This window comes from Pygoscelis adeliae, unplaced genomic scaffold, assembly GCF_000699105.1.
Source record: "Pygoscelis adeliae isolate BGI_AS28 unplaced genomic scaffold, ASM69910v1 Scaffold108, whole genome shotgun sequence".
NCBI lineage: Eukaryota > Metazoa > Chordata > Aves > Sphenisciformes > Spheniscidae > Pygoscelis > Pygoscelis adeliae.
In genome coordinates, this window is record NW_008825498.1 from 9,266,249 (window position 1) to 9,280,010 (window position 13,762).

The 13,762-nt window shown below is 35.9% G+C and overlaps 1 protein-coding gene across 1 annotated transcript in view; it reads left to right on the forward strand.

Annotated features, from left to right (window-relative positions):
• ROCK1 (Rho-associated, coiled-coil containing protein kinase 1) overlaps positions 1 to 13,762 on the forward strand; it is a 93,385-nt gene that overhangs the window by 20,399 nt on the left and 59,224 nt on the right. Inside the window, exon 2 of the mRNA XM_009331451.1 lies at positions 12,546 to 12,627. Coding sequence (XP_009329726.1) covers positions 12,546 to 12,627 — 82 coding nt within the window. The remainder of the gene's footprint in view (positions 1 to 12,545; positions 12,628 to 13,762) is intronic.

Sequence of the window (13,762 nt, forward strand, 5' to 3'; positions counted from 1 at the left end):
CAGGGGGGTCTGACCAAAGTATAACTCTGAATTCTTGAGATTATATTACTGCTCTTTAATTATGTTCTGGAATATCACTTGTTGATATTTTGTAGTATTTAGAAATTGGGAACCTGCTTTACTAGGTGTTCTACAAACATAGAGTTTATATGAATGGTAAGTAGCGGATACTACCTGACCTGACTGGACATGGCTTTTGAACCACTGGTTTTATATATATATATACACACACACATATACACACACACACACACTAGATAGCAGTTTGTTCCTTAGACAGATTTCTAGATTTCCAAGAAAGTAGTGCTTTTTTGTGGCTTTTTTTTTTTTTAATTAGATGCTGGAAAATAGCTTTCATAAAACAAATGCTGGGAAAAAAATTATGTAGAGTTGCATGCAAGTCAAACATAGCCTTTCATTAGCTTTTGTTTTATTTTTCAGAAAACATGTTTTCATCAGTTTTGCTCTCTGCTTAATGAGAAACTAAATGACAGCTACTCAAAATGGTCTGTGAGACGGAGGAACAGAAAATATAATGTTAGTGTGCTCTGATTTGTTTCATGGCAGGCTTTTATGGTGTGACAAAAACATTGCTCACCCTCATCTCCTGTAGAGATTAAGTTAATCAGCCCAAGCTCAGCCTTGCTCCCTTGTAAGGACAGGCAGGAGAGACTTTGACAAGATTCCATGGTAGTGGCAATGGTCCAGACAGCCCTGGCTCTCTTTCCTGTTGGGCTAAGATTTGTTTTCTCCCCTCTTCTAAATCTAAAAGAAAATCATGCCTTTGGAGGACATATATCAATCTACTGCATCCTCTTTGGGTGGGGGTTGTTTTTCCCAAGTTCTGAAGCGTTATGTGGGGAGAATAGTTTTAGGGAAGAGCTGACTTACTTGTTCATATCAATGTAGCTGGAAAACTTGGTGGAAGAGTTGTTTTTCAGCTATTTCTTAGCATTCTAGTATTTTTCATCCCTATGATAGCAGTATATAAGCTTGGTGAAATTACCCAGTGTTCTAAAAGTTGAATACCACTGTTTTATGAAGTTCTGCTGTCTGTGTCTCATGCTTGAGCAACTGTATTGGAACTGTTGGGACATACTTTGTTTCTTGGTATGTGAAGTCAATGGCTTTAGTTTTCCTCAAGCTTGAGTCGCAAGGCTTGAAAGGAACATAGAAAAACTTATTTGCATGTCCCTAAATGAACTGGAAACCTGATAAATCACATCATCTCCAGGCCCTTTCAAAATCAAGTGTTGGATTCTACTGATGAAATTATAATAGTTCCTCTCTTCCTCTAGTCTTGAAATACTGTACTTGAAAATGCCAGGTAAACTGACTTGTATTCTTGCAGTGTTACATATGATGAAACCCTTACTGATTATCATGTGAGAAACTTGCAGTTGGAAAAAGCCACCCTAAGTTTCTATGGACAGCTTTGGTTCAGTTCTGTCATTTCTGTACTTGAATATGGAATCATGTTTTCATGTAGGTTTTTGACTTTGTAGTTACACCTCTCTTTTTTTACATGCAGTCCAAAGCATTCAAGATCTTAGTCGTGACTGTACTATGGTGTCAGAAAGGGTAAAAAGAGTGCTTAGAAGAGACTGGTTTTATATACCGTTGAAGTATTTCTTGACCTGAAAGTAGTCACTATTATTGGCTTGAAAATACACTTAAACATCCAGTATTAATTAAAAATTGTGTTACTAATGGCATTGTCTGTACATGTTATAATTTTTTCTTCAGGTGGATTTTGAAAAAGAGCATGTCTCTTTCTCACATCTTTTTTTTTTTTTAATTGCTTAAAGGTAGTGGGTAAAAGCATGTTGTTGTAGGTCAATTTATAAATTTAATGGATTGGATTCTGGAATCTGGAAACAGTTTGTTAGCAGAAGTGTTTTGTTCTATATTAGCAGTGCAAATCCCTGAAAAATGTGAAAAACTTGATGTTTTGTTCCTGTTAGTAACAAAATCCTGTCAATTCTGAAGAATCTTAGTACTTGGCAGTAGAAGTAACTTGTCTATATCTAAAATAATTCTCATGGAATTTTTACTACCTTTTAAAAAAAAACAAACATTACTTTAAAATCATTCTTGTGGCTATATTCATCATGGAAAAAATAATAAATATAGAAAAACATTTGGGTTTATGTATACACAAATCTTTTCTTTTATTGAAGGTGAAGTTTTTATTTTAATCAATACATGAAAAAGTCGTCCATGGGCTTTGCTAGGGTTTGCATTATGAAACTGCATAATGATGCACAAATTCTTAAGTAGTGTTAAGTTCTTGTTTAGTTGCATATTTCAAATATCTGTTTGACGTGTGATTGCTTGTGATGGAATGTTTATTGCAGAAATGTAGCTAGAGCTCTGACAGGAGATTGCACAATCAGAGAAGCTTCTCAGAGTTGATAACTCTGCTTGAGTTATGCACAAGTTCCCTTTTTTTCAGACTGTGGGTTGCATGTGACACTAAAGAAAGGCATATAGCTTTAGAAATTACTATTTCAGTTTCTACAAAGTGTTTTTAGTATAATTCTTTCATAACCTCCATTTTTGGACTGCTGTCATGGCTATTCACCTCTAACTGAAAAAGTGTTTTGACTTGTTCTAGAGTTTTAACGAAGAATTTCCCTTTTGGTGGGGGGTAGGGGAGATTTTGTGCAGTGTTTCCAGACTGCTGGAAAAATTATTATGTTCTCACTCTTTCTTGGAAAGTTATTCAATTAATTGGCTGCCCTCTGTTTAAAAAAATAAGTACTTTTTTGTCTTTCAGTTTGTGTAGCCTCTGTCTCCAGTCGCTGTGTTCTTTTTTTGTGGGCTAGATGGTATTACTAGTAATAGAGGTGTTTTTTCTTCTTTGATAAAGCTTTTTGGAGAGTCTTTTCTAAAGCATAGTTATTGAACTAATACAATCTCCAGAGACTGAGTTGTCAAGGCTAAAGATAGAACTTGCCTTTTTATTGTTTTATAGCTTATTGTTTATATCTGTAGTTAACACACAGTTTTGTCTGCAGCAAACATAACCCAGGTCAGGTGACAACAGGTACTATATATGGCTGATGAGGTATTGTTGCTTTATAGAAAAATTAGATACCTTTCCACTGACTTATTATATTGTAAACTTTGCTGGTAATGTTTTTTGGTTTGTTTTTTTTTTCATAGCAGAGATAACACTTTTCAGGCGAAGGTATAGTGGGGCAGCTAGAGGCAGCAGTTTAAGCTATTGATGGGAGAATGTACTCTACTTTTACCATAATGCATTAAGCTAAGAGATCTAAGGTTGCTTTGCATATTAAACAGCTTTTACAAGAGCTAATGCAATTTTATTTATGTTTGCAATAATGTGGTATGTTTCTTCTTATGAACATGTTGGTATCTTGCTAATTCCCATCTTGTCCAACTGACTAAAGCTTACTTCCTGAAGTCTGGCTTCATGGATACCTGCCTGGAAAAAAATCTGAGAGGCAGACAGCAATTTCCCAAGCAACAGATGTGGTGGGGGTTCTGTTTCCTTTGCTAAATACCACTATTTCTTAATGGAGTTGTGCAGTTGCTTTCCTTTCGTTAAAGTCTTTACCTGATTCCTTGCAGGCTGCTGCCCAGAGAAGCCTAAGACTTTTCACCTGGGACTGGGACAGTTTCTCTTTATTCTTTCATGTCTCTGATCTGTCTGTCTTCTATACCATTTTATTGTAGGGAAGTTATGTATTGGTATTTGCATCCATAGTGTTAATTTTTGTCCATCTTTTGCTTTCTAGTGAGTGTTCCTTAGAGTTGACTCCCATTGGTCTAAATTGGTGGTTATAAGTTTGTGTGTTTAAAATGAAAACGTTAGGACATCTAAACCGGAAGCGGTAGATCTATATGCACTGCCTGTGGAAGAATCTGTCCTCCCAGGATAACCAAGAAAGCTGTAGGGACCTCAAAGGACTTTTGCTGATGTAATTTACAAGTGAGATTTGGCTTTTTTTTAATTTTCTTAAGTAGTTACTTCACATTTTAGGTGAGGGAACAGGGCTTGCCTTATATTTTTGGTGAATATGGTAACTTTGAGAACTCGAAAGGATGCGAGGTTACTTTTTCCCCCCACGAGGTATTTCTGTGGATAGTGTTACCCTGCTGTATGTCAGGTTGGCTGCTCATCTCCAGTTGCAGTTGTTAGAGTAGCTGGGAACTCTAGACCTATGAGGCACTTCCTAACGCCAAGTGCTGAAGTCGCTGTGGAATGCTGCTTCCATGGTGATAAACATCAGTCAGTTCTTTAACTTCCAGTACTCCCTCTTCTTTTGTCACTATTTAAATATATAAGCTTTAAGTGTACTTGTGTTCAACACATTTTATACAATTTTGCTGAAAAGGGCAGTTTTAAGAAGCTGTACTTATGCTTTATTTAATCTTAGTGTGAGACAAATATGGCTTGATAAATCATTTAAACCAAAAGTATGCCATCCATTTTTCTTATTTTCTGCACATTATTAAAATATCAGGAATCTATGTAGCCCTCTAGATAGTTATACAACTGTTTTAGTCTTTTTATGTAAGGCATTCTATCGATGGCAGAATGTGCCACATTTGGTATAGAAACTTTGTAGTTCGTAAAACTTGCCCACAGAGCATATCAACCCATGCAAGGGAACCTTTTTTAAGGAAAATAAGCTGCAAATATCCAGAGATCTCACTTGCTGCAAAATGAAATAATATAATTTGACTTGATAGCAATCAGCTTTTGCTGCTTGTTATACATCTCCCTGAACTATTTTCAAGCAAGATCTATTGTACCTGTTTCTGCATAAATTTTACTGAAATATATTCTTGGTGATATTTTGGTCTAGATTCTTCATCTTCCTTGAAGACACTGCTCTCTCATCTGAAAGTTGTTCTTGAAGATGTGATATTAAATGGAATTAATTCTGATGCTAAATTGAAATAATAAAACACTAATGTAATAAATTGAAGTTTGGATGTAAAGACTATTAAGCACAATAAAATATCCTAGAGTAGGGAAATCAGTGTTGTAATATAGTGTTAGAAGTTTGAGTTTGGAGGGGAAGAAAATCCCTGCTGAAATACATTGTCTGGAATGCATCTTCAGACAATGTGAACTTTCAATAATTTTAGGCATAAAATAGTGCCTTGAATAGGTGTCATTCAGAACAGATCTATGGATCCAAGGTTCCTGCATCTAGTCAGTGGGCAGAGGGGAGCTCTGGTGTGAAGAAGCTATGACTTGCCCTCAGTTTTAGTGGAAGCCCGAGGCTTGTAGGTTCTCTGAATTATATGTGTACTGGATACTGATATTACTCTTGCATGCTTACTGTATATGAGCTGATTTCACAGATTTGCACTGCATCTTATTTTAGTTTATTTTAGGAGATGTTTCAGGTGGTAAGATTCATTGCTGCAGTGGAAAAACAGCAATACCCAGAGAAACTACATGCCCGTGAAAGAGCATTACTACTTGTATGTATACCTGTCTGTAGACTTGCACCTGAGGCTTCCTTCAGTGCTAATATGGATGTTAACAATATTGAGAGGTCTGTGGGCTCTGGTGTTAGTGACTGTGTGTATTTTGATATATATATGTGTGTGTGTATCTATACACTGAGATATCAGTATTAATTCATAATTTACTGAGTCATGTAGTAAGTGTATACTCTAGGAATTTGTCAGTAAAAATATTCAACAGTTGATGTTTGAACAGAATACAAGTACATGTACTTATATATGTAACTACACAGAATGTGATATGGGTGAAGTTTGCAACTACACATGGAATAACTCTTTAAAAAGGCTGAAAAGAAAGCAATAATCCATACTGCTTTCAATAGTCCTGCCTTGAGGTTTCAAGATCTCCTTACTGAGATTTTAAATCTTTACTGGGTTAAACCCTTAGCTCTTTACTGAGTTAAAAAAATTTTCTTTGTGAAAGGCTATGTATTTAACCTAAATTTGCAAAAGCTGTTTATGAGTATTGCAAGATATTAAGAAGTAACGAGCTCTGTAGAATTGTCTCATCCTGGCAACAAGAATGGGCGATGAATCAATGCCTTGTACTCAGGCTCATATGTCAGTTTGTATACTTTACCTAGTCTAACAATGTAATGAAAATTCTTAAGTGAAGTGTCTTAACTCTGTCTATGTTGACTTGTCCACTTTAAAGATGAGGTACTAAACTGCGGGTTTCTGTTCTCTGGACAGCAAAATGTATGAATGTGATTAACTTAAAACTAGGTAGGGGGATCTTTTGTGTACTTGATCAGAGATAGATAGATAAATGTAGCACTATTGGCGTTGGCTTGAAAGTTGGCATTCAAACGGTGTTCTTGCCTGAAACGAGTGAGTTGTATAGATCTAGTCAGTACTTGTTTCTCAGGTAAATTTACACTTGCTCATTTAATTAAAAAAAAAAAAAAAGCTCATTAAAAAAAAGTATTAATGTTGGGCACCAGAGGAAAGACCAGAACAGGACTGTGTGTGTTTTTCCTTACCAGTGAAGTTGCAGTAGGGTATTCCCTAAAACAGTAAATATTGACAGAGGGGTCCAAGGTTTTCTCTTGATTCAGTCAGTAGCATCAGAAAAAGCCTGTCCTTGTCACAAAGGAGCGATGGCTGCTCTGGACTTACTTGGAGGGCTGAAAAAGTGAATCATGCAAAACTAAGCCTTGTAACAAAGTCGTCTTATTATCACATGCCCCACTGGTAGGGAATTAAAGGAAATTTTTGATAGAATAATTCATTGCAGGAACTACCTTTTACCTACCTTTATGCAAACCAAAAGCATAGCTTGATGTTGTAGACAAAATGGAACTGTTTAGATTGGAAGGGACCTCTTAAGATCATCTACTCCAACACCTTTGCTCAAGCAAGGTCAGCTAGAGCAGGTTGCCCAGGACCATGTCCAGTCAGGTTTTGAATATCTCCACAGATGGAGACTCCACAACCTCTCTGGGCAACCTGTATTTGACCACCTACACAGTAAAAAAAATGTTCTCTTGTGTTCAGATGGAATCTCCTGGTTTTTAATTTGTGCCCATTGCCTTTTGTCCTGTCAGTAGACACCATTGAGAAGAGTTTGGCTCCATCTTCTTAATTCTCTCCCATTTTATACATATGGGTAAGATTCCCCCTTCGAGCCTTCTCTTCCCCAGGCTGCACAGTCCCAGCTCCCTCAGCCTCATAGTATGAGAGATGCTCTAGTCCCTTAATCATCTTTGTGGCCCTTTGCTGGACTTGCTCCAGTATGTCCATGTCTCTCTCGTACTGGGGAGCCCACAACTGGACCCAGCACTGCAGGTGTGGCCTCACCACTGCTGAGCAGAGGAGAAGGATCACCTCCCTCGACCTGCTGGCAATACTCTGCCTAATGCAGCCCAAGATGCTGTTGGTTGCCTTTGCTGTAAGGGCACATTGCTGGCTCATGGTCACTTTGGCATTTCCTTTTGTTGAACTTCACGAGATTCTTCTCTGCCAGTTTCTCGTGTCTCTCCAGGTTCTTCTGACAATTCAAGATCTGATAATTCAAACGATTCAAAGAAACTTCTAATTTTTTTTTTTTATGATGAGTTGAGGTATTACTTTTCACACGTGTTTGAAAATAGGATATAAAATCTAGCTTCTCACTTATAGCACTTGAATAGGCTGTTTCCGTATCTATGATTGACCACAGAGATCGCTTATGTATGACAGGGCATTATGACAAATTATGATGAACACATGAAAATCAAGTTCAGTCAGGTTTGTTGATTTAAAGTAGGGGAGGAAGCTTTAGTACTATAGAAATAATTAGGAAAATGGCTACAATACAGGGAACTAAAATATGGATAGTTAAGAGTTGTAGATCTTAAGGCTTATTTTGGTCTCTCCAAAAAAGGAAAAGTAGCAAAGACTTTAAACTTGGGTAACTGCCAGTTGGTCCAAGGAATGCAAATTTTGTATGCTGGTAATACCCATTAAGTTTTTTTTTTTAGTTCTTTGAATGCTAGATAAATAGTAAAATAAACAAGTGTCTCAATAACAAAATGTCAACTGGATTTAATACATTTTTCTTTATCATGTGCTTTCACTAGATGATACTATGTCATAATGAAATGTGTATGAATTAAAAAATTCAAAATATAAAGATGCTATAACTGTACCCCGATAATATAGATCATATACTATATTTTTGACTTTATATCACTTGTGGATCCTGAGATAATGTTTTGCTGAATTGAAGTTGCTTGATGCAGTATATTTTGAAATATCGTAACAGTAAATTTCGCTATAAAACTGCATTAATATTAATTTATACATCTGAATAAAACCAGCATTACATAGTTGTAGTGAGTTTTGAGATTAAGGAATGTAGTTACAGAGTGAGGCAGTCTAGTATAGTCATGGTAGAACTGACAGTTTGATGCATTAAAACTTTGGAAATAGCTTTAGACCAAAATGTGGGAGAAAATCCAATTAATATGGAACTGCTTAAGTCAAACTGAAGAAAACCAATACATTTTAGCTGAACCTAATGAAAAGAAGTTAACATAACAGCCTGAGAAATTCAGTGCTAATAGATTGTGTAGTTAGTGTGTATGTTAATGATAACTTTTAAGTTATTGCATTCTAAATTTTTAGAAAAACTGAAGGGAAAGTAAAGGAAGAGGCTGTTGCAGAAATCTTTCTGTACATTTCTTCATAAAGAAGCTTAGAGGAGTTTCCATACTGGAATCCTCCTTTACAGTGTTCGTGCCGGAGGATCTCTCTCAAGCTAAAGTGGTACTAGAAAAGTTTTTTGGACAAAATGGCACAAACAGTAAGATTGCTGAAATGTTGAGACTGCTTGATATTTATCCATCTTTTTTGTATCTGATTGTGTCTCATTAAGGCATATAAGTGTGTGTATAACCTTAGTATTTATCTACATTAGTGCTTAAAACTGTTTTGACAGCAGTAGTAGGGAAGATGGTAAATATGTAGCTTTTTTATTATCTTTTCTATTGAAGAAAAAAATCTTGTGGATAATGCAGGAGCCCCCAGCCCAGCAGCAGAACAAGTGAGCCCACAGGTGTTACGATGGGGAAGAGCTAGCGTGTGTATTGTGGAAGAAAGTCATGCTTTGCAAACCTAGTGGAGTTCCTTGAAGTAATTGCTGAGTGTGAGGATAACAAAAAGCTTTTGATGAGGCTCTTCATTTGAGGTTTTTATCAGAATTAAGCTGCTTTGGGCTAGGCTTGTTTTGTGGATGGGTGAATGAATGATCAGTTTATTCAAAACAGAGAGATCAGTAACAGAGTCTAACAGGTCTGTACTATTTCACAGTCATAAGTGACCTAAAATGGTGAATAATGATTAATAAATGATGATAAAGTAGTAAAAATTAAAGCTATAGCAAATCACAGAAGAAATTAATATTCATTGGTGCCTGGGTGATTAAAAGTGGTAGGTGAAATATTCAGCATTGATGAATGTTGAGTGAATGCATGGGAGAAAAACCTCTCATCTTTATGTACCTCTGTTGTTGAATGTTGAGCTAGCTTTGATTTATAGTACCTAGTTGTGTGAAAGAATCGATTTAGTACACGGTGTCTATAAAAATTAACCAGATATTTCAGTTTAATAACTTAAAATTTAATGAAGAACAGGAGACGTTCTATTGCATTGTGTACTTACGGTGTGCTCGCAACTTACAAATACTATTTGCAGTTTCCCCCCGATTCAAAAAGTATAGAGTAGAAATAAAAAAGCACTGGAGGGTGGTGGTGGTGGGAATTGGAGTAGCTTTCATACAAGGATAACGGGAAGAGAGATGACCAAGGGAGAAGTGATGGAGTGTGTAAAGCTGTGTCTTGGGGCAGGTGGGTAAAGAGTCAGTTCCTTTTGTGACTGAAGAATGGCAAGCTCAAAATGAGGTACACTTTCACACAGCCCGTAGGCGGTGGAATTCATATCTATATGATGCTGTAAATGCAGGACACTAAAACAAATACAGAAAATGTTTAGACAAAATCACTGAAGAAAATTCTGGCTGGAGCTGTTAACTATGACAATGCCATTCCTGGTTCACAAATACACCAGAGCAGTACTACCGTATGCTTGACTTGTTCGTATCCTCTTTCCTAGACACCCTTATTGTCATCTCCGGAGGCAGTATATGCGTCCAGACTGACCTTTGATTTTACTCCATATATCTATTCTTTTGAAACTTGTAAGTGTGGTATAGTAATGAACAAAACCAAGCCAACAGAATATGTGGAAACGTTGGTTTCATATGGAAGAACTCTTTGTACATTGTAATGGCTCCCTAGTATGCCTCTTTTTAATTTCAGGATAAAATTAGGTATTTTAAATAGATTATGAAACTATTGATGATTTCATTAAATGAATGTGATACAGAAAAGACTATATCGACCATGAAACTGTTTGAGTGAAGGACATTATAAAGGAAGTTTTTTCTCCTGTTCTTTTTTAGTCACCTCTGAAATACTGTTACCATGTAAGATGTAAGTGGAAGTCATTGTTTGCTTTTATAAACCAATTTATTTTAGTAATTGAACTATTAACATAAAAGAAAAATGCCTGTGTAGACCTCAAAGCTAAACAGGAAAATTGCTCTGTAATGACAGAATAAGGTAGAACTTAGTGTTAGCTGAAAATACCTCTAAGCTACAATACGTGTTTCTAAGAAGTACAGGGTGTGCTGTGTTTAAAGAAGATGCATACTAAAAATATATTGAACCCATCCAAGTGGGGGAAAAAATCCATCATAAAAATGAGGCCTCCTCTTATTTTGATAGAACGTATTAAACTATTGGATGTATGGTTGCCTATTATAATGATGTCTTAGTATCCTTCTTCTTTAAGAGGAGGAGGGTTTGGCTACTATAGGGCTTGAAGGAAAGATGTTCCTTCCTTTCTGTATTAGGAAAAAAATCAGATGGCATATTGAGAGATTGAGCAAGATGGTAACAAGAAAGCTGAGAGATGAGTTATCTCTGCAGCCATCAAGAATAACAATCGTGTCTCCTTGCATTTGACCTTCATCCTTTTTCTCCTAATCATTCTTGCTAAAACTCTCTAGTATATTCCCATCTCTATGACTTGCACCACTTTCAACCGGCATTGCCTTCTCACTGTTGAGCTTGTGTGCTCCTCCTCCCTATTTGTTCACCGGTGATACCAATTAAAATAGCCATGCTTCAGTGTTTCCCTTTGTATAGTTTTTTTATGGCTTAAAGTCTCCTCTAGATTGAGGGGGAAAAAATAGGTTTGAATTTGAAGTGAGGGATCAAAGAGTGATTTTTTTAATCTAGATCAAGTGTGTTAAAGCTTTAATACATATTCCTGGAAAACAAGCTTTCAATAAGCTTATACTTTAGCTTTTCTTCAGGCATAGCTACTTGATGGATGTAGCAGTCAAAGATGGATGGATCAGCTTTCAATCCTGTGTTGCATAATTTTATAAAAACTGAACGCAGTCAAATTAGGTCTAATCAGATCTGAACTGATCAGGTCAAAGATATGTCTGGTCTAATATCTCACTCCCAACAGGTCAAGAACAGATGGCATAGACACGTAGGTAGGAGTTGGACAAGTAAATAGCAGTACTTCCCCGGCATGCTTTGTTAACATCTATGAATTTGTATTTTATGACATTCCTCTCTATTTTTGCAGCTGTCACTTAAACATTACCTAGTTGAGAAGGAAGACTCCCTAACGCTCTTTGATTCTTTGTGATATAATTCCCTAGAATACTTGATTGTTCTTCATTAGATACCATATCTGTGGTTTTCAACCAAAATACCTTGTTTAGTTTTTCTCTGAGAAGATGCAATCTACTGAAGAATAATATATACCTGTTGTAAAATTTAGACTTAAACTTTAAGTCAGGAAGTTTACGGCACTTAACAAGACCCTAAAACTATCTTCTTCTTTGTTATTGTTGTATTTTTCTGTTGGGTTTTGGTGGTTTTTGGTTTGGTTTGGTTTGGTTCGGTTCATAGGGATGTATTCCGTGGTAGTAATGCGAGATGGGCTTGTGGCTGTTCATTCCTAGATTTAAGTGAGAATGCATAAAGCCAATATCTTGTTCATGAAAATTCCCTCTGAATTCAATGACTAAAAAGTGGGGGTTGACTCTTGGAATTAAATTACCATCATTGTCCTGTTTGCTGGTTGCCACTTAATGTTCAAGTGCCTACTGTGTGATACATTGTGACTTTTGAACATTGATAAACTTCATTAGAACTGCTATTTGTTGTTTTCATATTTGGAAAAAATAATTTTCATGTAAATGTGGAGCTAATTAAGGTAATTAGTAATTCATAGAAGTATATCTGTTTTGGGATGGATGGAAATTAAATTTTGAAGAGTCTAATGGAAGTGGAGGAGTAACAGCTGTTTCATGTAACTGCTAACTGAATCATTAAATAAATGTGAATAATTTCATTTGTATGGAAAATTAGTAGGGACAACTGTTTTTATCTTGTCTTTTCAATTAGCAACATGTGTAATTATTTTTCCAAACACTTAATTTTGCTTGGTTGTTGGTTTTTTTTTCCCAGGATGGATTAGATGCTTTGGTATATGACTTGGATTTTCCTGCCTTAAGAAAAAACAAAAACATTGATAACTTCTTAAACAGGTGTAAGTATTTAATGTTTCAGTTACTAAATAACAAAAGACTATAAATACCAGCAAAAATAAAAAATAAAAGCAGTTCTAGCTTTTTGAAAGGCAACTAGGGATTTGGAGTGCATTAAGTTTTTGGGTGCAAGTTGTTTTAAGAATCTGATTACTTATTTATTTCCCAATGAGAACTGACGGCTACTTACACAAATCTAATCCCCAGCAATTGAATGTCCAAGTTTGTTGCCACTGTAAATGGCATTGTTTTCAGTGTCACAAAGCCTTTTAAGAGAAAGGCGTGTTATCTTTGTTCTTGGTAACCCTCTGGATTCCCATAACTTGCTTTGTAATTTCATGTACTAATGTATCATAAGCAATTAACAGTCAAATGACATAACATGTATACAGTGTCAAGAAATCATATTAAAAATTTGTTCACTGACAGACTGGAGACTGTTTTGTAGACTTTTTTTTTTTTTTTTTGTATAAAAGGCCTCTCTTCATTATCCCATGAAATCCTTATACTGCATAGCTGCTGTATTTACTTGTGCATGCAGCTGATGTGCCTGCAGAATTCTTGTCAGTGTTTACTCTGTTTTTTTCCACTACCAGATTTCCTGCACGTTCTAAATTAATAAAGTTGATTTTTTTATAGAAGTCATAGTTCCATAATTTTCATAATTAAAAAAAACCCAAACAAACAAAAAGGCATTTAAGAGTTAAGTCTTTTCTAAAGGCTGCCAAACTGACAAATTCTGGAAATCATGGCAGAGATGTTTGCTGATTTGAGACTTGCTTCTGCCCGTGGACTGAATGGACAAGCCTTGAACTTAAACTAATGTTGTTAGATTTTTACAGGCTTAAGCATCTCAATTAAATGTTGTAATAAGTGTTTTTTGTGGCAAATATAAAGTAACTTGACTAAAATAATTTTTGTCGTTGCTGCATTGAAATTTATGTTTTTGTTTCTGTTTCCAAGGTGTTTTCAAATGTTTACTTGGTGCAACTGTAAGCAATGATAGTGAATTTGTGGGTTTTATTTTATATTATTCCCCATTTATGGGAATATATGAATCCACTAGATCTAGTTGACGGCTCACCTGCACGTAAGCTGGTTGCTGAAGGGCCTAAGTTCAAACGTTCTGTTTAACTT